This window comes from Leptodactylus fuscus, unplaced genomic scaffold (genome assembly GCF_031893055.1).
Source record: "Leptodactylus fuscus isolate aLepFus1 unplaced genomic scaffold, aLepFus1.hap2 HAP2_SCAFFOLD_517, whole genome shotgun sequence".
Taxonomy (NCBI): domain Eukaryota; kingdom Metazoa; phylum Chordata; class Amphibia; order Anura; family Leptodactylidae; genus Leptodactylus; species Leptodactylus fuscus.
This window is the reverse complement of record NW_027440545.1, coordinates 1-23,097: the sequence shown is the minus strand read 5'-3', so window position 1 is coordinate 23,097 and position 23,097 is coordinate 1. Positions and strand designations below refer to the sequence as shown.

General features: G+C 48.0%; 1 protein-coding gene across 1 annotated transcript; it reads left to right on the top strand.

Annotated features, from left to right (window-relative positions):
• Nucleotides 1-19,029: 19,029 nt before the first annotated feature.
• On the top strand, nucleotides 19,030-22,838 carry LOC142188571 (multiple epidermal growth factor-like domains protein 8; the record flags this gene model as incomplete). The annotated part of the gene is made up of 5 exons (XM_075261860.1): nucleotides 19,030-19,224; nucleotides 19,387-19,550; nucleotides 22,179-22,388; nucleotides 22,493-22,673; nucleotides 22,750-22,838. Coding segments are annotated over exons 1-5 (831 nt in total), but the record flags the coding sequence as incomplete, so codon positions are not given.
• Between the last annotated feature and the right edge of the window lie 259 nt (nucleotides 22,839-23,097).

Here is a 23,097-nt window from a genome sequence, read left to right as displayed (position 1 = left end):
CGGTCATTCCTTCAGTCAGTCAATCGGTCGGTCATTCCTTCAGTCAGTCAGTCGGTCATTCCTTCAGTCAGTCAGTCGGTCATTCCTTCAGTCAGTCAGTCAGTCGGTCATTCCTTCAGTCAGTCAGTCGGTCGGTCATTCCTTCAGTCAGTCGGTCATTCCTTCAGTCAGTCAGTCAGTCGGTCATTCCTTCAGTCAGTCAGTCGGTCGGTCGGTCATTCCTTCAGTCAGTCGGTCATTCCTTCAGTCAGTCAGTCAGTCGGTCGGTCATTCCTTCAGTCAGTCGGTCGGTCATTCCTTCAGTCAGTCAGTCGGTCATTCCTTCAGTCAGTCAGTCAGTCGGTCATTCATTCAGTCAGTCGGTCGGTCATTCGTTCAGTCAGTCAGTTCGTCATTCCTTCAGTCAGTCGGTCATTCCTTCAGTCAGTCAGTCGGTCATTCCTTCAGTCAGTCAGTCGGTCATTCCTTCAGTCAGTCGGTCATTCCTTCAGTCAGTCAGTCGATCGGTCATTCCTTCAGTCAGTCAGTCGGTCATTCCTTCAGTCAGTCGGTCATTCCTTCAGTCAGTCGGTCATTCCTTCAGTCAGTCAGTCGATCGGTCATTCCTTCAGTCAGTCGGTCGGTCATTCCTTCAGTCAGTTGGTCGGTCATTCCTTCAGTCAGTCAGTCGGTCGGTCATTCCTTCAGTCAGTCAGTCAGTCGGTCATTCCTTCAGTCAGTCAGTCGGTCGGTCATTCCTTCAGTCAGTCGGTCGGTCGGTCATTCCTTCAGTCAGTCAGTCGGTCGGTCATTCCTTCAGTCAGTCGGTCGGTCATTCCTTCAGTCAGTCAGTCGGTCATTCCTTCAGTCAGTCAGTCAGTCGGTCATTCATTCAGTCAGTCGGTCGGTCATTCGTTCAGTCAGTCAGTTCGTCATTCCTTCAGTCAGTCGGTCATTCCTTCAGTCAGTCAGTCGATCGGTCATTCCTTCAGTCAGTCAGTCGGTCATTCCTTCAGTCAGTTGGTCGGTCATTCCTTCAGTCAGTCAGTTGGTCGGTCATTCCTTCAGTCAGTCAGTCGGTCGGTCATTCCTTCAGTCAGTCAGTCGATCGGTCATTCCTTCAGTCAGTCAGTCGGTCATTCCTTCAGTCAGTCAGTCAGTCGGTCATTCCTTCAGTCAGTCAGTCATTCCTTCAGTCAGTCAGTCAGTCGGTCATTCCTTCAGTCAGTCAGTCATTCCTTCAGTCAGTCAGTCAGTCGGTCATTCCTTCAGTCAGTCAGTCGATCGGTCATTCCTTCAGTCAGTCAGTCAGTCGGTCATTCCTTCAGTCAGTCAGTCGATCGGTCATTCCTTCAGTCAGTCAGTCAGTCGGTCATTCCTTCAGTCAGTCAGTCATTCCTTCAGTCAGTCAGTCGGTCATTCCTTCAGTCAGTCAGTCATTCCTTCAGTCAGTCAGTCATTCCTTCAGTCAGTCAGTCATTCCTTCAGTCAGTCAGTCATTCCTTCAGTCAGTCAGTCATTCCTTCAGTCAGTCAGTCATTCCTTCAGTCAGTCAGTCAGTCAGTCGGTCATTCCTTCTGTCAGTCAGTCGGTCATTCCTTCAGTCAGTCAGTCGGTCATTCCTTCAGTCAGTCAGTCGATCGGTCATTCCTTCAGTCAGTTGGTCGGTTATTGCTTCAGTCAGTCAGTCAGTCAGTCAGTCGGTCGGTCGGTCATTCCTTTAGTCAGATTTGTCGCTCTGACCCGTCCCGAGTTGATCGCGCGCTTCACTTTCATACCAAACACAAACTAATGTGACGTCACGTTTTCCCACAGAGTGGGCGGGACCAAACGCGACTTCCGGTTTCGGGCCCGCCCCGAATCTGCAGGAGAGTTTTGCTTCCGGTTCGCAGGTGACTGTGGCTGCAGATAGCGGATTGAGCCGCAGGAGGTGAGTACACTGTGCGGCATGATGCGGTTTCTATACGGTTCGGCTGTGCTGTGTGAATTGTGCCTTCAGGCTTAGGACATTCGTGTTATTCCCAGGCAGTGATTGTGCATGAACCACAAGTCCCAGCATGCCCGGCTAGTCTCCCAGTCACCTCCTACTTTACTGATGTGATTTGCATTTCGGTCACATTGGTCGGGCGATCAGATCGCTGCTGCTGAGTTGCTGTGACTTCTAGTTCCACAACGTGACCGTCCATAGAAAGCAATGGATGTAGCAAAGGGCAGAAGGCAGGTAATGGTTGCCAGGGACGACACTCCGCCCCACGCCTTACCTCAGACCTCCAGCTCCGCCCCACGCCTTACCTCAGACCTCCAGCTCCGCCCCACGCCTTACCTCAGACCTCCAGCTCCGCCCCACGCCTTACCTCAGACCTCCAGCTCCGCCCCACGCTGCACTTACCTCAGACCTCCAGCTCCACCCCACGCCTTACCTCAGACCTCCAGCTCCGCCCCACGCCTTACCTCAGACCTCCAGCTCCGCCCCACGCCTTACCTCAGACCTCCAGCTCCGCCCCACGCCTTACCTCAGACCTCCAGCTCCGCCCCATGCCTTACCTCAGCCCTCCAGCTCCGCCCCACGCCTTACCTCAGCCCTCCAGCTCCGCCCCACGCCTTACCTCAGACCTCCAGCTCCGCCCCACGCCTTACCTCAGACCTCCAGCTCCGCCCCACGCCTTACCTCAGCCCTCCAGCTCCGCCCCACGCCTTACCTCAGACCTCCAGCTCCGCCCCATGCCTTACCTCAGACCTCCGGCTCCGCCTCAGACCGCACTTACCTCAGCCCTCCAGCTCCGCCCCACACCTTACCTCAGACCTCCAGCTCCACCCCACGCTGCACTTACCTCAGACCTCCAGCTCCGCCCCACGCCGCACTTACCTCAGACCTCCAGCTCCGCCCCACGCCGCACTTACCTCAGACCTCCAGCTCCGCCCCAGGCCGCACTTACCTCAGACCTCCAGCTCCGCCCCACGCCTTACCTCAGACCTCCAGCTCCGCCCCATGCCTTACCTCAGACCTCCAGCTCCGCCCCATGCCTTACCTCAGACCTCCAGCTCCACCCCATGCCTTACCTCAGACCTCCAGCTCCGCCCCACGCCTTACCTCAGACCTCCAGCTCCGCCCCACGCCTTACCTCAGACCTCCAGCTCCGCCCCACGCCTTACCTCAGACCTCCAGCTCCGCCCCACACCTTACCTCAGCCCTCCAGCTCCGCCCCACACCTTACCTCAGACCTCCAGCTCCACCCCACGCCGCACTTACCTCAGACCTCCAGCTCCACCCCACGCCGCACTTACCTCAGACCTCCAGCTCCGCCCCACGCCGCACTTACCTCAGACCTCCAGCTCCGCCCCACGCCGCACTTACCTCAGACCTCCAGCTCCGCCCCACGCCGCACTTACCTCAGACCTCCAGCTCCGCCCCACGCCGCACTTACCTCAGACCTCCAGCTCCGCCCCACGCCGCACTTACCTCAGACCTCCAGCTCCGCCCCACGCCGCACTTACCTCAGACCTCCAGCTCCGCCCCACGCCGCACTTACCTCAGACCTCCAGCTCCGCCCCACGCTGCACTTACCTCAGACCTCCTGCTGTGCCCCAGGCCGCACTTACTAGATAATCCCAGGAGGGTGGAGTTCCCCTTTAAGCTTCCATTATTGATGAGGCTGTATTTTCCTCATGTCGCTGTGATCTGCACCGCTGTGACATGTCACCTCCTATAAATATCTACAGATCAATGCCGGAGCCGGCTGTAATGTCAGCGCGCCGCAGGCTCCTGTGTATGTCTGTGAGGGTTGCGTGTTGTAGAGCTGTAGATGCGCTGTGAGGGTTGCGTGCTGTACGTGTGCTGTGTGCTGCTGTGAGGGTTGTGTGCTGTACGTGTGCTGTGTGCTGCTGTGAGGGTTGTGTGCTGTAGGTGCGCTGTGTGCCGCTGTGAGGGTTGTGTGCTGTAGGTGCGCTGTGTGCTGCTGTGAGGGTTATATGCTGTAGGTGCGCTGTGTGCCGCTGTGAGGGTTGTGTGCTGTAGGTGTGCTGTGTGCCGCTGTGAGGGTTGTGTGCTGTACGTGTGCTGTGTGCCGCTGTGAGGGTTGTGTGCTGTAGGTGTGCTGTGTGCTGCTGTGAGGGTTGTGTGCTGTAGGTGCGCTGTCTGCCGCTGTGAGGGTTGTGTGCTGTAGGTGCGCTGTGTGCCGCTGTGAGGGTTGTGTGCTGTACGTGTGCTGTGTGCCGCTGTGAGGGTTGTGTGCTGTAAGTGTGCTGTGTGCTGCTGTGAGGGTTGTGTGCTGTAGGTGCGCTGTCTGCCGCTGTGAGGGTTGTGTGCTGTAGATGCGCTGTGTGCCGCTGTGAGGGTTGTGCGCTGTGTGCTGCTGTGAGGGTTATATGCTGTAGATGCGCTGTGTGCCGCTGTGAGGGTTGTGTGCTGTAGGTGCGCTGTGTGCCGCTGTGAGGATTGTGTGCTGTAGGTGTGCTGTGTGTTGCTGTGAGGGTTATATGCTGTAGGTGCGCTGTGTGCTGCTGTGAGGGTTGTGTGCTGCAGGTGCGCTGTGTGCTGCTGTGAGGGTTGTGTGCTGTAGGTGTGCTGTGTGCTGCTGTGAGGGTTGTGCGCTGTGTGCTGCTGTGAGGGTTGTGCGCTGTGTGCTGCTGTGAGGGTTGTGTGCTGTAGGTGCGCTGTGTGCTGCTGTGAGGGTTGTGTGCTGTACGTGTGCTGTGTGCTGCTGTGAGGGTTGTGTGCTGTACGTGTGCTGTGTGCCGCTGTGAGGGTTGTGTGCTGTAGGTGTGCTGTGTGCTGCTGTGAGGGTTGTGTGCTGTACGTGCGCTGTATGCTGCTGTGAGGGTTATATGCTGTAGGTGCGCTGTGTGCCGCTGTGAGGGTTGTGTGCTGTAAGTGTGCTGTGTGCTGCTGTGAGGGTTGTGTGCTGTACGTGCGCTGTGTGCTGCTGTGAGGGTTATATGCTGTAGATGCGCTGTGTGCCGCTGTGAGGGTTGTGTGCTGTAGGTGCGCTGTGTGCCGCTGTGAGGGTTGTGTGCTGTAGGTGTGCTGTGTGTTGCTGTGAGGGTTATATGCTGTAGGTGCGCTGTGTGCTGCTGTGAGGGTTGTGTGCTGTAGGTGTGCTGTGTGCTGCTGTGAGGGTTGTGTGCTGTAGGTGCGCTGTGTGCTGCTGTGAGGGTTGTGTGCTGTAGGTGTGCTGCTGTGAGGGTTGTGCGCTGTGTGCTGCTGTGAGGGTTGTGTGCTGTAGGTGCGCTGTGTGCTGCTGTGAGGGTTGTGTGCTGCAGGTGCGCTGTGTGCTGCTGTGAGGGTTGTGTGCTGTGTGCTGCTGTGAGGGTTGTGTGCTGTAGGTGCGCTGTGTGCTGCTGTGAGGGTTGTGTGCTGTAGGTGTGCTGTGTGCTGCTGTGAGGGTTGTGCGCTGTGTGCTGCTGTGAGGGTTGTGTGCTGTAGGTGCGCTGTGTGCTGCTGTGAGGGTTGTGTGCTGTAGGTGTGCTGCTGTGAGGGTTGTGCGCTGTGTGCTGCTGTGAGGGTTGTGTGCTGTAGGTGCGCTGTGTGCTGCTGTGAGGGTTGTGTGCTGCAGGTGCGCTGTGTGCTGCTGTGAGGGTTGTGTGCTGCTGTGAGGGTTGTGTGCTGTAGGTGCGCTGTGTGCTGCTGTGAGGGTTGTGTGCTGTAGGTGTGCTGTGTGCTGCTGTGAGGGTTGTGCGCTGTACGTGCAGTACCCATAACCGCTGCTCCTACAGAGCTGATCTACAAGGGCCCCAACATACAGTCAGTCTACTATCTTAGTATAACCTGGATGACCCCTCTAAGTCACCGCAGAACTAATGCAGGTTGTGCCTGGTGCTAATCACTGATTGTTGGGAGTTCTGGTTAATTTGTAAATGATTAATATCCATCCAGAACATAAAATATTAAACCAGGAGGAGAAGAAGAGGAACAGAGTTCAGCGACTGTGCGTGTGTGTATTGTGTTATATAGTGTATGTGAGGACTCAGAGAAAGTTGTATCTTATAGACAGTACGTACAGCTATACATCCTGTATTATACTCCAGAGCTGCACCCACTATTCTGCTGGTGCAGTCACTGTGTACATACATCACATTACTTATCCTGTATTATACTCCAGAGCTGCGCTCACTATTCTGCTGGTACAGTCACTGTGTACATACATTACATGACTTATCCTGTATTATACTCCAGAGCTGCGCTCACTATTCTGCTGGTGCAGTCACTGTGTACATACATTACATTACTTATCCTGTATTATACTCCAGAGCTGCACTCACTATTCTGCTGGTGCAGTCACTGTGTACATACATTACATTACTTATCCTGTATTATACTCCAGAGCTGCGCTCACTATTCTGCTGGTACAGTCACTGTGTACATACATTACATGACTTATCCTGTATTATACTCCAGAGCTGCGCTCACTATTCTGCTGGTACAGTCACTGTGTACATACATTACATTACTTATCCTGTATTATACTCCAGAGCTGCACTCACTATTCTGCTGGTGCAGTCACTGTGTACATACATTACATTACTTATCCTGTATTATACTCCAGAGCTGCGCTCACTATTCTGCTGGTGCAGTCACTGTGTACATACATTACATGACTTATCCTGTATTATACTCCAGAGCTGCGCTCACTATTCTGCTGGTGCAGTCACTGTGTACATACATTACATTACTTATCCTGTATTATACTCCAGAGCTGCGCTCACTATTCTGCTGGTGCAGTCACTGTGTACATACATTACATTACTTATCCTGTATTATACTCCAGTGCTGCGCTCACTATTCTGCTGGTGCAGTCACTGTGTACATACATTACATTACTTATCCTGTATTATACTCCAGAGCTGCGCTCACTATTCAGCTGGTGCAGTCACTGTGTACATACATTACATGACTTATCCTGTATTATACCCCAGAGCTGCGCTCACTATTCTGCTGGTACAGTTACCGTGTACATACATTACATTGCTTATCCTGTATTATACTCCAGAGCTGCGCTCACTATTCTGCTGGTGCAGTCACTGTGTACATACATTACATTACTTATCCTGTATTATACTCCAGAGCTGCGCTCACTATTCTGCTGGTGCAGTCACTGTGTACATACATTACATTACTTATCCTGTATTATACTCCAGAGCTGCGCTCACTATTCTGCTGGTACAGTCACTGTGTTCATACATTACATTACTTATGCTGTATTATACTCCAGAGCTGCGCTCACTATTCTGCTGGTGCAGTCACTGTGTACATACATTACATTACTTATCCTGTATTATACTCCAGAGCTGCGCTCACTATTCTGCTGGTACAGTCACTGTGTACATACATTACATTACTTATCCTGTATTTTACTCCAGAGCTGCGCTCACTATTCTGCTGGTGCAGTCACTGTGTACATACATTACATTACTTATCCTGTATTATACCCCAGAGCTGCGCTCACTATTCTGCTGGTACAGTCACTGTGTACATACATTACATTACTTATCCTGTATTATACTCCAGAGCTGCGCTCACTATTCTGCTGGTGCAGTCACTGTGTACATACATTACATTACTTATCCTGTATTATACTCCAGAGCTGCGCTCACTATTCTGCTGGTGCAGTCACTGTGTACATACATTATATTACTTACCCTGTATTATACTCCAGAGCTGCGCTCAATATTCTGCTGGTGCAGTCACTGTGTACATACATTACATTACTTATCCTGTATTATACTCCAGAGCTGCGCTCACTATTCTGCTGGTACAGTCACTGTGTACATACATTACATTACTTATCCTGTATTATACTCCAGAGCTGCACTCACTATTCTGCTGGTACAGTCACTGTGTACATACATTACATTACTTATCCTGTATTATACTCCAGAGCTGCACTCACTATTCTGCTGGTGCAGTCACTGTGTACATACATTACATTACTTATCCTGTATTATACTCCAGAGCTGCGCTCACTATTCTGCTGGTGCAGTCACTGTGTACATACATTACTTATCCTGTATTATACTCCACAGCTGCACTCACTATTCTGCTGGTACAGTCACTATGTACATACATTACATTAGTTATCCTGTATTATACTCCAGAGCTGCGCTCACTATTCTGCTGGTACAGTCACTGTGTACATACATTACATTTCTTATCCTGTATTATACTCCAGAGCTGCACTCACTATTCTGCTGGTACAGTCACTGTGTACATACATTACATTACTTACCCTGTATTATACCCCAGAGCTGCGCTCACTATTCTGCTGGTGCAGTCACTGTGTACATACATTACATTACTTATCCTGTATTATACTCCAGAGCTGCGCTCACTATTCTGCTGGTGCAGTCACTGTGTACATACATTACATTTCTTATCCTGTATTATACTCCAGAGCTGCGCTCACTATTCTGCTGGTGCAGTCACTGTGTACATACATTACATTACTTATCCTGTATTATACTCCAGAGCTGCGCTCACTATTCTGCTGGTACAGTCACTGTGTACATACATTACATTACTTATCCTGTATTATACTTCAGAGTTGCACTCACTATTCTGCTGGTACAGTCACTGTGTACATACATTACTTATCCTGTATTATACTCCAGAGCTGCACTCACTATTCTGCTGGTACAGTCACTATGTACATACATTACATTACTTATCCTGTATTATACTCCAGAGCTGCACTCACTATTCTGCTGGTACAGTCACTGTGTACATACATTACTTATCCTGTATTATACTCCAGAGCTGCACTCACTATTCTGCTGGTACAGTCACTGTGTACATACATTACTTATCCTGTATTATACTCCAGAGCTGCACTCACTATTCTGCTGGTACAGTCACTATGTACATACATTACATTAGTTATCCTGTATTATACTCCAGAGCTGCGCTCACTATTCTGCTGGTGCAGTCACTGTGTACATACATTACATTATTTATCCTGTATTATACTCCAGAGCTGCGCTCACTATTCTGCTGGTACAGTCACTGTGTACATACATTACATTACTTATCCTGTATTATACTCCAGAGCTGCACTCACTATTCTGCTGGTACAGTCACTGTGTACATACATTACATTACTTATCCTGTATTATACTCCAGAGCTGCGCTCACTATTCTGCTGGTACAGTCACTGTGTACATACATTACATTACTTATCCTGTATTATACCCCAGAGCTGCGCTCACTATTCTGCTGGTGCAGTCACTGTGTACATACATTACATTACTTATCCTGTATTATACTCCAGAGCTGTGCTCACTATTCTGCTGGTGCAGTCACTGTGTACATACATTACTTATCCTGTATTATACTCCAGAGCTGCACTCACTATTCTGCTGGTACAGTCACTGTGTACATACATTACATTACTTATCCTGTATTATACTCCAGAGCTGTGCTCACTATTCTGCTGGTGCAGTCACTGTGTACATACATTACTTATCCTGTATTATACTCCAGAGCTGCACTCACTATTCTGCTGGTACAGTCACTATGTACATACATTACATTAGTTATCCTGTATTATACTCCAGAGCTGCGCTCACTATTCTGCTGGTGCAGTCACTGTGTACATACATTACATTATTTATCCTGTATTATACTCCAGAGCTGCGCTCACTATTCTGCTGGTGCAGTCACTGTGTACATACATTACATTACTTATCCTGTATTATACTCCAGAGCTGCGCTCACTATTCTGCTGGTGCAGTCACTGTGTACATACATTACATTACTTATCCTGTATTATACTCCAGAGCTGCGCTCACTATTCTGCTGGTGCAGTCACTGTGTACATACATTACATTACTTATCCTGTATTATACTCCAGAGCTGCGCTCACTATTCTGCTGGTGCAGTCACTGTGTACATACATTACATTACTTATCCTGTAGTATACTCCAGAGCTGCGCTCACTATTCTGCTGGTGCAGTCACTGTGTACATACATTACTTATCCTGTAGTATACTCCAGAGCTGCGCTCACTATTCTGCTGGTGCAGTCACTGTGTACATACATTACATTACTTATCCTGTATTATACTCCAGAGCTGCGCTCACTATTCTGCTGGTGCAGTCACTGTGTACATACATTACATTACTTATCCTGTAGTATACTCCAGAGCTGCGCTCACTATTCTGCTGGTGCAGTCACTGTGTACATACATTACATTACTTATCCTGTATTAGACTCCAGAGCTGCGCTCACTATTCTGCTGGTGCAGTCACTGTGTACATACATTACATTACTTATCCTGTATGATACTCCAGAGCTGCGCTCACTATTCTGCTGGTGCAGTCACTGTGTACATACATTACATTACTTATCCTGTATTATACTCCAGAGCTGCGCTCACTATTCTGCTGGTGCAGTCACTGTGTACATACATTACATTACTTATCCTGTATTATACTCCAGAGCTGCGCTCACTATTCTGCTGGTGCAGTCACTGTGTACATACATTACATTACTTATCCTGTATTATACTCCAGAGCTGCGCTCACTATTCTGCTGGTGCAGTCACTGTGTACATACATTACATTACTTATCCTGTATTATACTCCAGAGCTGCGCTCACTATTCTGCTGGTACAGTCACTGTGTACATACATTACATTACTTATCCTGTATTATACTCCAGAGCTGCGCTCACTATTCTGCTGGTGCAGTCACTGTGTACATACATTACATTACTTATCCTGTATTATACTCCAGAGCTGCGCTCACTATTCTGCTGGTGCAGTCACTGTGTACATACATTACATTACTTATCCTGTATTAGACTCCAGAGCTGCGCTCACTATTCTGCTGGTGCAGTCACTGTGTACATACATTACATTACTTATCCTGTAGTATACTCCAGAGCTGCGCTCACTATTCTGCTGGTGCAGTCACTGTGTACATACATTACATTACTTATCCTGTATTATACTCCAGAGCTGCGCTCACTATTCTGCTGGTGCAGTCACTGTGTACATACATTACATTACTTATCCTGTATTATACTCCAGAGCTGCGCTCACTATTCTGCTGGTGCAGTCACTGTGTACATACATTACATTACTTATCCTGTATTATACTCCAGAGCTGCGCTCACTATTCTGCTGGTGCAGTCACTGTGTACATACATTACATTACTTATCCTGTATTATACCCCAGAGCTGCGCTCACTATTCTGCTGGTGCAGTCACTGTGTACATACATTACATTACTTATCCTGTATTATACCCCAGAGCTGCGCTCACTATTCTGCTGGTGCAGTCACTGTGTACATACATTACATTACTTATCCTGTATTATACTCCAGAGCTGCGCTCACTATTCTGCTGGTGCAGTCACTGTGTACATACATTACATTACTTATCTTGTATTATACTCCAGAGCTGCGCTCACTATTCTGCTGGTGCAGTCACTGTGTACATACATTACATTACTTATCCTGTATTATACTCCAGAGCTGCGCTCACTATTCTGCTGGTGCAGTCAGTGTGTACATACATTACATTACTTATCCTGTATTATACTCCAGAGCTGCGCTCACTATTCTGCTGGTATAGTCAGTGTGTACATACATTACATTACTTATCCTGTATTATACTCCAGAGCTGCGCTCACTATTCTGCTGGTACAGTCACTGTGTACATACATTACATTACTTATCCTGTATTATACTCCAGAGCTGCGCTCACTATTCTGCTGGTATAGTCAGTGTGTACATACATTACATTACTTATCCTGTATTATACTCCAGAGCTGCACTCACTATTCTGCTGGTTCAGTCACTGTGTACATACATTACATTACTTATCCTGTATTATACTCCAGAGCTGCGCTCACTATTCTGCTGGTGCAGTCACTGTGTACATACATTACATTACTTATCCTGTATTATACTCCAGAGCTGCGCTCACTATTCTGCTGGTACAGTCACTGTGTACATACATTACATTACTTATCCTGTATTATACTCCAAAGCTGCGCTCACTATTCTGCTGGTACAGTCACTGTGTACATACATTACATTACTTATCCTGTATTATACTCCAGAGCTGCGCTCACTATTCTGCTGGTGCAGTCACTGTGTACATACATTACATGACTTATCCTGTATTATACTCCAGAGCTGCGCTCACTATTCTGCTGGTGCAGTCACTGTGTACATACATTACATGACTTATCCTGTATTATACTCCAGAGCTGCGCTCACTATTCTGCTGGTATAGTCAGTGTGTACATACATTACATTACTTATCCTGTATTATACTCCAGAGCTGCGCTCACTATTCTGCTGGTGCAGTCACTGTGTACATACATTACATTACTTATCCTGTATTATACTCCAGAGCTGCACTCACTATTCTGCTGGTGCAGTCACTGTGTACATACATTACATTACTTATCCTGTATTATACTCCAGAGCTGCACTCACTATTCTGCTGGTACAGTCACTGTGTACATACATTACATTACTTATCCTGTATTATACTCCAGAGCTGCGCTCACTATTCTGCTGGTACAGTCACTGTGTACATACATTACATTACTTATCCTGTATTATACTCCAGAGCTGCGCTCACTATTCTGCTGGTACAGTCACTGTGTACATACATTACATTACTTATCCTGTATTATACTCCAGAGCTGTGCTCACTATTCTGCTGGTGCAGTCACTGTGTACATACATTACTTATCCTGTATTATACTCCAGAGCTGCACTCACTATTCTGCTGGTACAGTCACTGTGTACATACATTACATTACTTATCCTGTATTATACTCCAGAGCTGTGCTCACTATTCTGCTGGTGCAGTCACTGTGTACATACATTACTTATCCTGTATTATACTCCAGAGCTGCACTCACTATTCTGCTGGTACAGTCACTATGTACATACATTACATTACTTATCCTGTATTATACTCCAGAGCTGCGCTCACTATTCTGCTGGTACAGTCACTGTGTACATACATTACATTACATATCCTGTATTATACTCCAGAGCTGCGCTCACTATTCTGCTGGTACAGTCACTGTGTACATACATTACATTACTTATCCTGTATTATACTCCAGAGCTGCGCTCACTATTCTGCTGGTACAGTCACTGTGTACATACATTATATGACTTATCCTGTATTATACTCCAGAGCTGCACTCACTATTCTGCTGGTACAGTCACTATGTACATACATTACATTACTTATCCTGTATTATACTCCAGAGCTGCGCTCACTATTCTGCTGGTACAGTAACTGTGTACATACATTACATTACATATCCTGTATTATACTCCAGAGCTGCGCTCACTATTCTGCTGGTACAGTCACTGTGTTACATACATTACATTACTTATCCTGTATTATACTCCAGAGCTGCGCTCACTATTCTGCTGGTACAGTCACTGTGTACATACATTACATGACTTATCCTGTATTATACTCCAGAGCTGCACTCACTATTCTGCTGGTGCAGTCACTGTGTACATACATTACATGACTTATCCTGTATTATACTCCAGAGCTGCGCTCACTATTCTGCTGGTGCAGTCACTGTGTACATACATTACATTACTTATCCTGTATTATACTCCAGTGCTGCGCTCACTATTCTGCTGGTGCAGTCACTGTGTACATACATTACATGACTTATCCTGTATTATACTCCAGAGCTGCGCTCACTATTCTGCTGGTGCAGTCACTGTGTACATACATTACATTACTTATCCTGTATTATACTCCAGAGCTGCGCTCACTATTCAGCTGGTGCAGTCACTGTGTACATACATTACATGACTTATCCTGTATTATACCCCAGAGCTGCGCTCACTATTCTGCTGGTACAGTTACCGTGTACATACATTACATTACTTATCCTGTATTATACTCCAGAGCTGCGCTCACTATTCTGCTGGTGCAGTCACTGTGTACATACATTACATTACTTATCCTGTATTATACTCCAGAGCTGCGCTCACTATTCTGCTGGTGCAGTCACTGTGTACATACATTACATTACTTATCCTGTATTATACTCCAGAGCTGCGCTCACTATTCTGCTGGTGCAGTCACTGTGTACATACATTACATTACTTATCCTGTGTTATACTCCAGAGCTGCGCTCACTATTCTGCTGGTACAGTCACTGTGTACATACATTACATTACTTATGCTGTATTATACTCCAGAGCTGCGCTCACTATTCTGCTGGTGCAGTCACTGTGTACATACATTACATTACTTATCCTGTATTATACTCCAGAGCTGCGCTCACTATTCTGCTGGTACAGTCACTGTGTACATACATTACATTACTTATCCTGTATTTTACTCCAGAGCTGCGTTCACTATTCTGCTGGTGCAGTCACTGTGTACATACATTACATTACTTATCCTGTATTATACTCCAGAGCTGCGCTCACTATTCTGCTGGTGCAGTCACTGTGTACATACATTACATTAGTTATCCTGTATTATACTCCAGAGCTGCGCTCACTATTCTGCTGGTGCAGTCACTGTGTACATACATTACATTACTTATCCTGTATTATACTCCAGAGCTGCGCTCACTATTCTGCTGGTGCAGTCACTGTGTACATACATTACATTACTTATCCTGTATTATACCCCAGAGCTGCGCTCACTATTCTGCTGGTGCAGTCACTGTGTACATACATTACATTACTTATCCTGTAGTATACTCCAGAGCTGCGCTCACTATTCTGCTGGTGCAGTCACTGTGTACATACATTACATTACTTATCCTGTATTATACTCCAGAGCTGCGCTCACTATTCTGCTGGTGCAGTCACTGTGTACATACATTACATTACTTATCCTGTAGTATACTCCAGAGCTGCGCTCACTATTCTGCTGGTGCAGTCACTGTGTACATACATTACATTACTTATCCTGTATTAGACTCCAGAGCTGCGTTCACTATTCTGCTGGTGCAGTCACTGTGTACATACATTACATTACTTATCCTGTATTATACTCCAGAGCTGCGCTCACTATTCTGCTGCTACAGTCACTGTGTACATACATTACATTACTTATCCTGTATTATACTCCAGAGCTGCGCTCACTATTCTGCTGGTACAGTCACTGTGTACATACATTACATTACTTATCCTGTATTATACTCCAGAGCTGCGCTCACTATTCTGCTGGTACAGTCACTGTGTACATACATTACATTACTTATCCTGTATTATACTCCAGAGCTGCGCTCACTATTCTGCTGGTGCAGTCACTGTGTACATACATTACATTACTTATCCTGTATTATACTCCAGAGCTGCGCTCACTATTCTGCTGGTGCAGTCACTGTGTACATACATTACATTACTTATCCTGTATTATACTCCAGAGCTGCGCTCACTATTCTGCTGGTGCAGTCACTGTGTACATACATTACATTACTTATCCTGTATTATACTCCAGAGCTGCGCTCACTATTCTGCTGGTACAGTCACTGTGTACATACATTACATTACTTATCCTGTATTATACTCCAGAGCTGCGCTCACTATTCTGCTGGTACAGTCACTGTGTACATACATTACATTACTTATCCTGTATTAGACTCCAGAGCTGCGCTCACTATTCTGCTGGTGCAGTCACTGTGTACATACATTACATTACTTATCCTGTATTATACTCCAGAGCTGCGCTCACTATTCTGCTGGTGCAGTCACTGTGTACATACATTACATTACTTATCCTGTATTATACCCCAGAGCTGCGCTCACTATTCTGCTGGTGCAGTCACTGTGTACATACATTACATTACTTATCCTGTAGTATACTCCAGAGCTGCGCTCACTATTCTGCTGGTGCAGTCACTGTGTACATACATTACATTACTTATCCTGTATTATACTCCAGAGCTGCGCTCACTATTCTGCTGGTGCAGTCACTGTGTACATACATTACATTACTTATCCTGTAGTATACTCCAGAGCTGCGCTCACTATTCTGCTGGTGCAGTCACTGTGTACATACATTACATTACTTATCCTGTATTAGACTCCAGAGCTGCGCTCACTATTCTGCTGGTGCAGTCACTGTGTACATACATTACATTACTTATCCTGTATTATACTCCAGAGCTGCGCTCACTATTCTGCTGCTACAGTCACTGTGTACATACATTACATTACTTATCCTGTATTATACTCCAGAGCTGCGCTCACTATTCTGCTGGTACAGTCACTGTGTACATACATTACATTACTTATCCTGTATTATACTCCAGAGCTGCGCTCACTATTCTGCTGGTACAGTCACTGTGTACATACATTACATTACTTATCCTGTATTATACTCCAGAGCTGCGCTCACTATTCTGCTGGTGCAGTCACTGTGTACATACATTACATTACTTATCCTGTATTATACTCCAGAGCTGCGCTCACTATTCTGCTGGTGCAGTCACTGTGTACATACATTACATTACTTATCCTGTATTATACCCCTGAGCTGCGCTCACTATTCTGCTGGTACAGTCACTGTGTACATACATTACATTACTTATCCTGTATTATACTCCAGAGCTGCGCTCACTATTCTGCTTGGTGCAGTCACTGTGTACATACATTACATTACTTATCCTGTATTATACTCCAGAGCTGCGCTCACTATTCTACTGGTACAGTCACTGTGTACATACATTACATTACTTATCCTGTATTATACTCCAGAGCTGCGCTCACTATTCTGTTGGTGCAGTCACTGTGTACATACATTACATTACTTATCCTGTATTATACTCCAGAGCTGCTCTCACTATTCTGCTGGTACAGTCACTGTGTACATACATTACATTACTTATCCTGTATTATACTCCAGAGCTGCGCTCACTATTCTGCTGGTGCAGTCACTGTGTACATACATTACATTACTTATCCTGTATTATACTCCAGAGCTGCGCTCGCTATTCTGCCGGTACAGTCACTGTGTACATACATTACATTACTTATCCTGTATTATACCCCAGAGCTGCGCTCACTATTCTGCTGGTGCAGTCACTGTGTACATACATTACATTACTTATCCTGTATTATACGCCAGAGCTGCGCTCACTATTCTGCTGGTACAGTCACTGTGTATATACATTACATTACTTATTCTGTATTATACTCCAGAGCTGCGCTCACTATTCTGCTGGTGCAGTCGCTGTGTACATACATTACATTACTTATCCTGTATTATACGCCAGAGCTGCGCTCACTATTCTGCTGGTACAGTCACTGTGTACATACATTACATTACTTATCCTGTATTATACTCCAGAGCTGCTCTCACTATTCTGCTGGTGCAGTCACTGTGTACATACATTACATTACTTATCCTGTATTATACTCCAGAGCTGCGCTCACTATTCTGCTGGTGCAGTCACTGTGTACATACATTACATTACTTATCCTGTATTATACTCCAGAGCTGCGCTCACTATTCTGCTGGTGCAGTCACTGTGTACATACATTACATTACTTATCCTGTATTATACTCCAGAGCTGTGCTCACTATTCTGCTGGTGCAGTCACTGTGTACATACATTACATTACTTACCCTGTATTATACTGTCTTGTCTGGTTCCAGGTGCTGAGCAGTGATGGGGCCCCCTGCTGGCTCCTGGCTGTACGGCTGGCACCTCCTCGTCCTGCTGTTATTCCAGGCTGGCACAGCGTCCTCTGGTGACTGTAAGGGGCAGCGCACTGTACTCCGCATACATTACATTACTTATCCTGTATTATACCCCTGAGCTGCGCTCACTATTCTGCTGGTACAGTCACTGTGTACATACATTACATTACTTATCCTGTATTATACTCCAGAGCTGCGCTCACTATTCTGCTGGTGCAGTCACTGTGTACATACATTACATTACTTATCCTGTATTATACTCCAGAGCTGCGCTCACTATTCTACTGGTACAGTCACTGTGTACATACATTACATTACTTATCCTGTATTATACTCCAGAGCTGCGCTCACTATTCTGTTGGTGCAGTCACTGTGTACATACATTACATTACTTATCCTGTATTATACTCCAGAGCTGCTCTCACTATTCTGCTGGTACAGTCACTGTGTACATACATTACATTACTTATCCTGTATTATACCCCAGAGCTGCGCTCACTATTCTGCTGGTGCAGTCACTGTGTACATACATTACATTACTTATCCTGTATTATACGCCAGAGCTGCGCTCACTATTCTGCTGGTACAGTCACTGTGTATATACATTACATTACTTATCCTGTATTATACTCCAGAGCTGCTCTCACTATTCTGCTGGTGCAGTCACTGTGTACATACATTACATTACTTATCCTGTATTATACTCCAGAGCTGCGCTCACTATTCTGCTGGTGCAGTCACTGTGTACATACATTACATTACTTATCCTGTATTATACTCCAGAGCTGCGCTCACTATTCTGCTGGTACAGTCACTGTGTACATACATTACATTACTTATCCTGTATTATACTCCAGAGCTGCGCTCACTATTCTGCTGGTGCAGTCACTGTGTACATACATTACATTACTTATCCTGTATTATACCCCAGAGCTGCGCTCACTATTCTGCTGGTGCAGTCACTGTGTACATACATTACATTACTTATCCTGTATTATACTCCAGAGCTGTGCTCACTATTCTGCTGGTGCAGTCACTGTGTACATACATTACATTACTTATCCTGTATTATACTCCAGAGCTGCGCTCACTATTCTGCTGGTGCAGTCACTGTGTACATACATTACATTACTTATCCTGTATTATACTCCAGAGCTGTGCTCACTATTCTGCTGGTGCAGTCACTGTGTACATACATTACATTACTTATCCAGTATTATACTCCAGAGCTGCGCTCACTATTCTGCTGGTGCAGTCACTGTGTACATACATTACATTACTTATCCTGTATTATACTCCAGAGCTGTGCTCACTATTCTGCTGGTGCAGTCACTGTGTACATACATTACATTACTTACCCTGTATTATACTGTCTTGTCTGGTTCCAGGTGCTGAGCAGTGATGGGGCCCCCTGCTGGCTCCTGGCTGTACGGCTGGCACCTCCTCGTCCTGCTGTTATTCCAGGCTGGCACAGCGTCCTCTGGTGACTGTAAGGGGCAGCGCACTGTACTCCGCAGTTTGCCAGGATTTGTCAGTGACGGGCCAGGAAACTACTCGGTGAATGGTAACTGTGAGTGGCTTATAGAAGGTGAGTTCCCTGTGCGGTCAGGTCTCGGAGTTCTGTGTGTGGTCGGGTGTCGGAGTTACTCTCTGTATTACAGACTCTTACGTATTATCTAGCTGTGTGCGGTAGTTGCGTTCCTCCGCCGTTGCGCTCACCGTGTCTCTTATTAATGCTTCTTCCTCGCAGCCCCTAACAGTAATTACCGCGTGCTGCTGCGCTTCCTCTTCATGGACACTGAGTGCACCTACGACTATCTCTTTGTATATGATGGCGACTCGTACAGTGACCGCCTGCTGGCCAGTCTGAGTGGAAGCAGCCTGCCCCCGACCCTGGAGGCGACCTCCGGAAAGGTACAAAGCACAGAGGAGAGGGCTATGTGCGGCTGCAGGATATGTACCGTATTTTTTGGACTATAAGACGCACCTAGGTTTTAGAGGAGGAAAATAGGGGAAAAAAAATTTGAAGCAAAAACTGGTAAAATATTTAATATATGGGAGTTGTAGTTTTGCAACAGCTGCAAGGCCACATTGACCGGTGACCCTGCAGCTGTACGGGGACGCATAGAGTGGTTTTTTTTGCGGGGCCAGATGTACTTTTTAGTTATACCATTTTGGGGAATGTCTATTTCTTAGATCACCTTGTATTGAAAAAAAAACAGGAGGTGATTTAGAATTTTTATTTATTTCATATTTTTATTATATATTTTTAAAGCTTTTTTTTTTTTTTTTTTTTTTTAACTATTTTATTCCCCCCGGGGGTTTGAACCTGCGGTCACTTGATTGCAAGTCCCATAGACGGCAATACAACTGTATTGCCATCTATGGGACATTCTGTCTATTAGTATTACGGCTGGTCATAGACCCAGCCGCAATACTAATATATAGCAGTGACAGGCCCGGGAGCTTCATTAGGCTCCCGGCTGTCACCCGAACAGGTCGGCTCCTGCAATATCGCCGCGCAGGAGCCGGCCTGCAACTTCACAGGTACGGGGCCGGTGGGGACCGGCCCCGGGGGAGAAGGGGCCACGGATACTGACCCGGCATCCGCTGTACTAGAGAGGCGGATGCCGGGGAGGGATAGACGCCGGGGCCTGAGACATCGCTCCTCTGCCCTGCCTGAAGCCAGCGGCGGGGGGACGGAGGAGCGGAATACCGTAGCATCGCCCCTGCCGCTGCTGGCTTCATGCGGGGCAGAGGAGCGCAGCGATGTCTCAGGCCCCGGCGTCTATCACTTGCCGGCTTCCGCCTCTCTATTACAGCGGATGCCAGGCGCCACATTCAGACTATAAGACGCACCCTTCTTTTCCCCCAAAATTTTGGGGAAAAAAAGTGCGTCTTATAGTCCGATAAATACGGGATATATATATATATATATATATATATATATATATATATATATATATATATATATACACATATACAGTATATGTGGGCGCATCTGCGGGAATTGTACCTGACACCACTGGGTATCACATGATGGTTGTGCCCTTAGCAGTTCTCACCCCTTTGCCTTCACAGGGGCTCCCCATATATTAGGGAGGTTGGTACTGTAGTGTATCGAAGGGGTGGGTCTTGCGGTGCATCAGAGGAGGCGGGTCCTGTGGTGCATCAGAGGGGGCGGGTCCTGTGGTGCATCAGAGGGGGCGGGTCCTGTGGTGCATCAGAGGGGGCTGGTCCTGTGGTGCATCAGAGGTGGCGGGTCCTGTGGTGCATTAGAGGGGGCGGGTCCTGTGGAGCATCAGAAGGGGCGGGTCCTGTGGTGCATTAGAGGGGGCGGGTCCTGTGGAGCATCAGAGGGGGCGGGTCCTGTGGTGCATCAGAAGGGGCGGGTTCTGTGGTGCATTAGAAGGGGCGGGTCCTGTGGTGCATCAGAGGTGGCGGGTCCTGTGGTGCATTAGAGGGGGCGGGTCCTGTGGAGCATCAGAAGGGGCGGGTCCTGTGGTGCATTAGAGGGGGCGGGTCCTGTGGAGCATCAGAGGGGGCGGGTCCTGTGGTGCATCAGAAGGGGCGGGTTCTGTGGTGCATTAGAAGGGGCGGGTCCTGTGGTGCATCAGAGGGGGCGGGTCCTGTGGCGCATCAGAGGGGGCGGGTCCTGTGGTGCATCAGAGGGGGCTGGTCCTGTGGTGCATCAGAGGTGGCGGGTCCTGTGGTGCATTAGAGGGGGCGGGTCCTGTGGAGCATCAGAAGGGGCGGGTCCTGTGGTGCATTAGAGGGGGCGGGTCCTGTGGAGCATCAGAGGGGGCGGGTCCTGTGGTGCATCAGAGGGGGTGGGTCCTGTGGTGCATCAGAAGGGGCGGGTTCTGTGGTGCATTAGAAGGGGCGGGTCCTGTGGTGCATTAGAGGGGGCGGGTCCTGTGGCGCATCAGAGGGGGCGGGTCCTGTGGCGCATCAGAGGGGGCGGGTCCTGTAGTGCATCAGAGGGGGCGGGTCTTGTGGTGCATCAGAAGGGGCGGGTCCTGTGGTGCATTAGAGGGGGCGGGTCCTGTGGCGCATCAGAGGGGGCGGGTCCTGTGGCGCATCAGAGGGGGCGGGTCCTGTGACGCATCAGAGGGGGCGGGTCCTGTGGTGATCAGAGGGGGCGGGTCCTGTGGTGCATCAGAGGGGCGGGTCCTGTAATGTATCAGAGGGGGCGGGTCCTGTGGTGCTTTGGAGGGGCGGGTCCTGTAATGTATCAGAGGGGGCGGGTCCTGTAATGTATCAGAGGGGGCGGGTCCTGTGGTGCTTTGGAGGGGCGGGTCCTGTAATGTATCAGAGGGGGCGGGTCCTGTAATGTATCAGAGGGGGCGGGTCCTGTGGTGCTTTGGAGGGGCGGGTCCTGTAATGTATCAGAGGGGGCGGGTCCTGTGGTGCATTAGAGGGGGCGGGTCCTGTGGCGCATCAGAGGGGGCGGGTCCTGTGGCGCATCAGAAGGGGCGGGTCCTGTGGTGCTTTGGAGGGCGGTCCTTCTTTCATCTCATTGATTAACCCTTTGTGTGGCAGATGCTCCTCCATCTCTTCAGTGATGCCAATTACAATCTCCTGGGCTTTAACGCCACCTACAGTTTCTCGTTGTGCCCACAAGGCTGCTCTGGACACGGCACATGCCAGGAGAACACGCAGTGTCTGTGTGACCCCGGCTGGAGCGGAGACGGTTGTCAGATTCCAGATTGTAGCACCTACTGCCACGTCCACCATGGAACATGTAACCAGGTAGCTACTGCCGGGACACTACAACTCCCAGCATGTTCTCCCCTGGCATTAACCCTCTCAGTGCTGCATTGGAGCCTTTCCTGACTGTAAGCCTTGTCTTGCAGGATACGCAGCGCTGCGTCTGTTTTCCGGGGTTCATTGGCGAGCGCTGTGATTTGTCTCTGACTGACAACCAGGGTTCTGGCACGTGGTACAATGTGAGCAGTCAGGACCCGGCCTTCACCCCCCGCACCGCCGCCGCCGGGGCCTTCCTCTCCCCCACCAATGCCCTGTACATATTTGGAGGTGAGGCCGGTCATTGTGATGATGATGATGATGAGGGTGATGATCATATTAATGGATTTGTCCTCTTCTTCCTCAGGTCTGGATCTGAACTCCGCCCTTCAGGACATGACCGTCTATAACTTTACATCAAACACATGGGAGAGAAAAAACTATTCCCCCAGCCCGGTACGTTCTGCAGGTGACATGGCGGCCTCCTGGCCATAGAGGGCAGTATTCTATTACTGTGTCACAGGAAGGAGCTGAATGGTTTGGGGTAACCGTCTCAGTAATGTCATAAGATCTGAGTAATGGGGGTTGTAGTTCTCTAGTGTGGAATAGAAGAAAACTACCGAGCCATCAAGGGGCTCACTACATACTACGTATTCCTGGTGGTCTAGGGTAGTGGGGGTAATGTAAGGATCTCTGGTGGTCTTAGGGTAGAGGA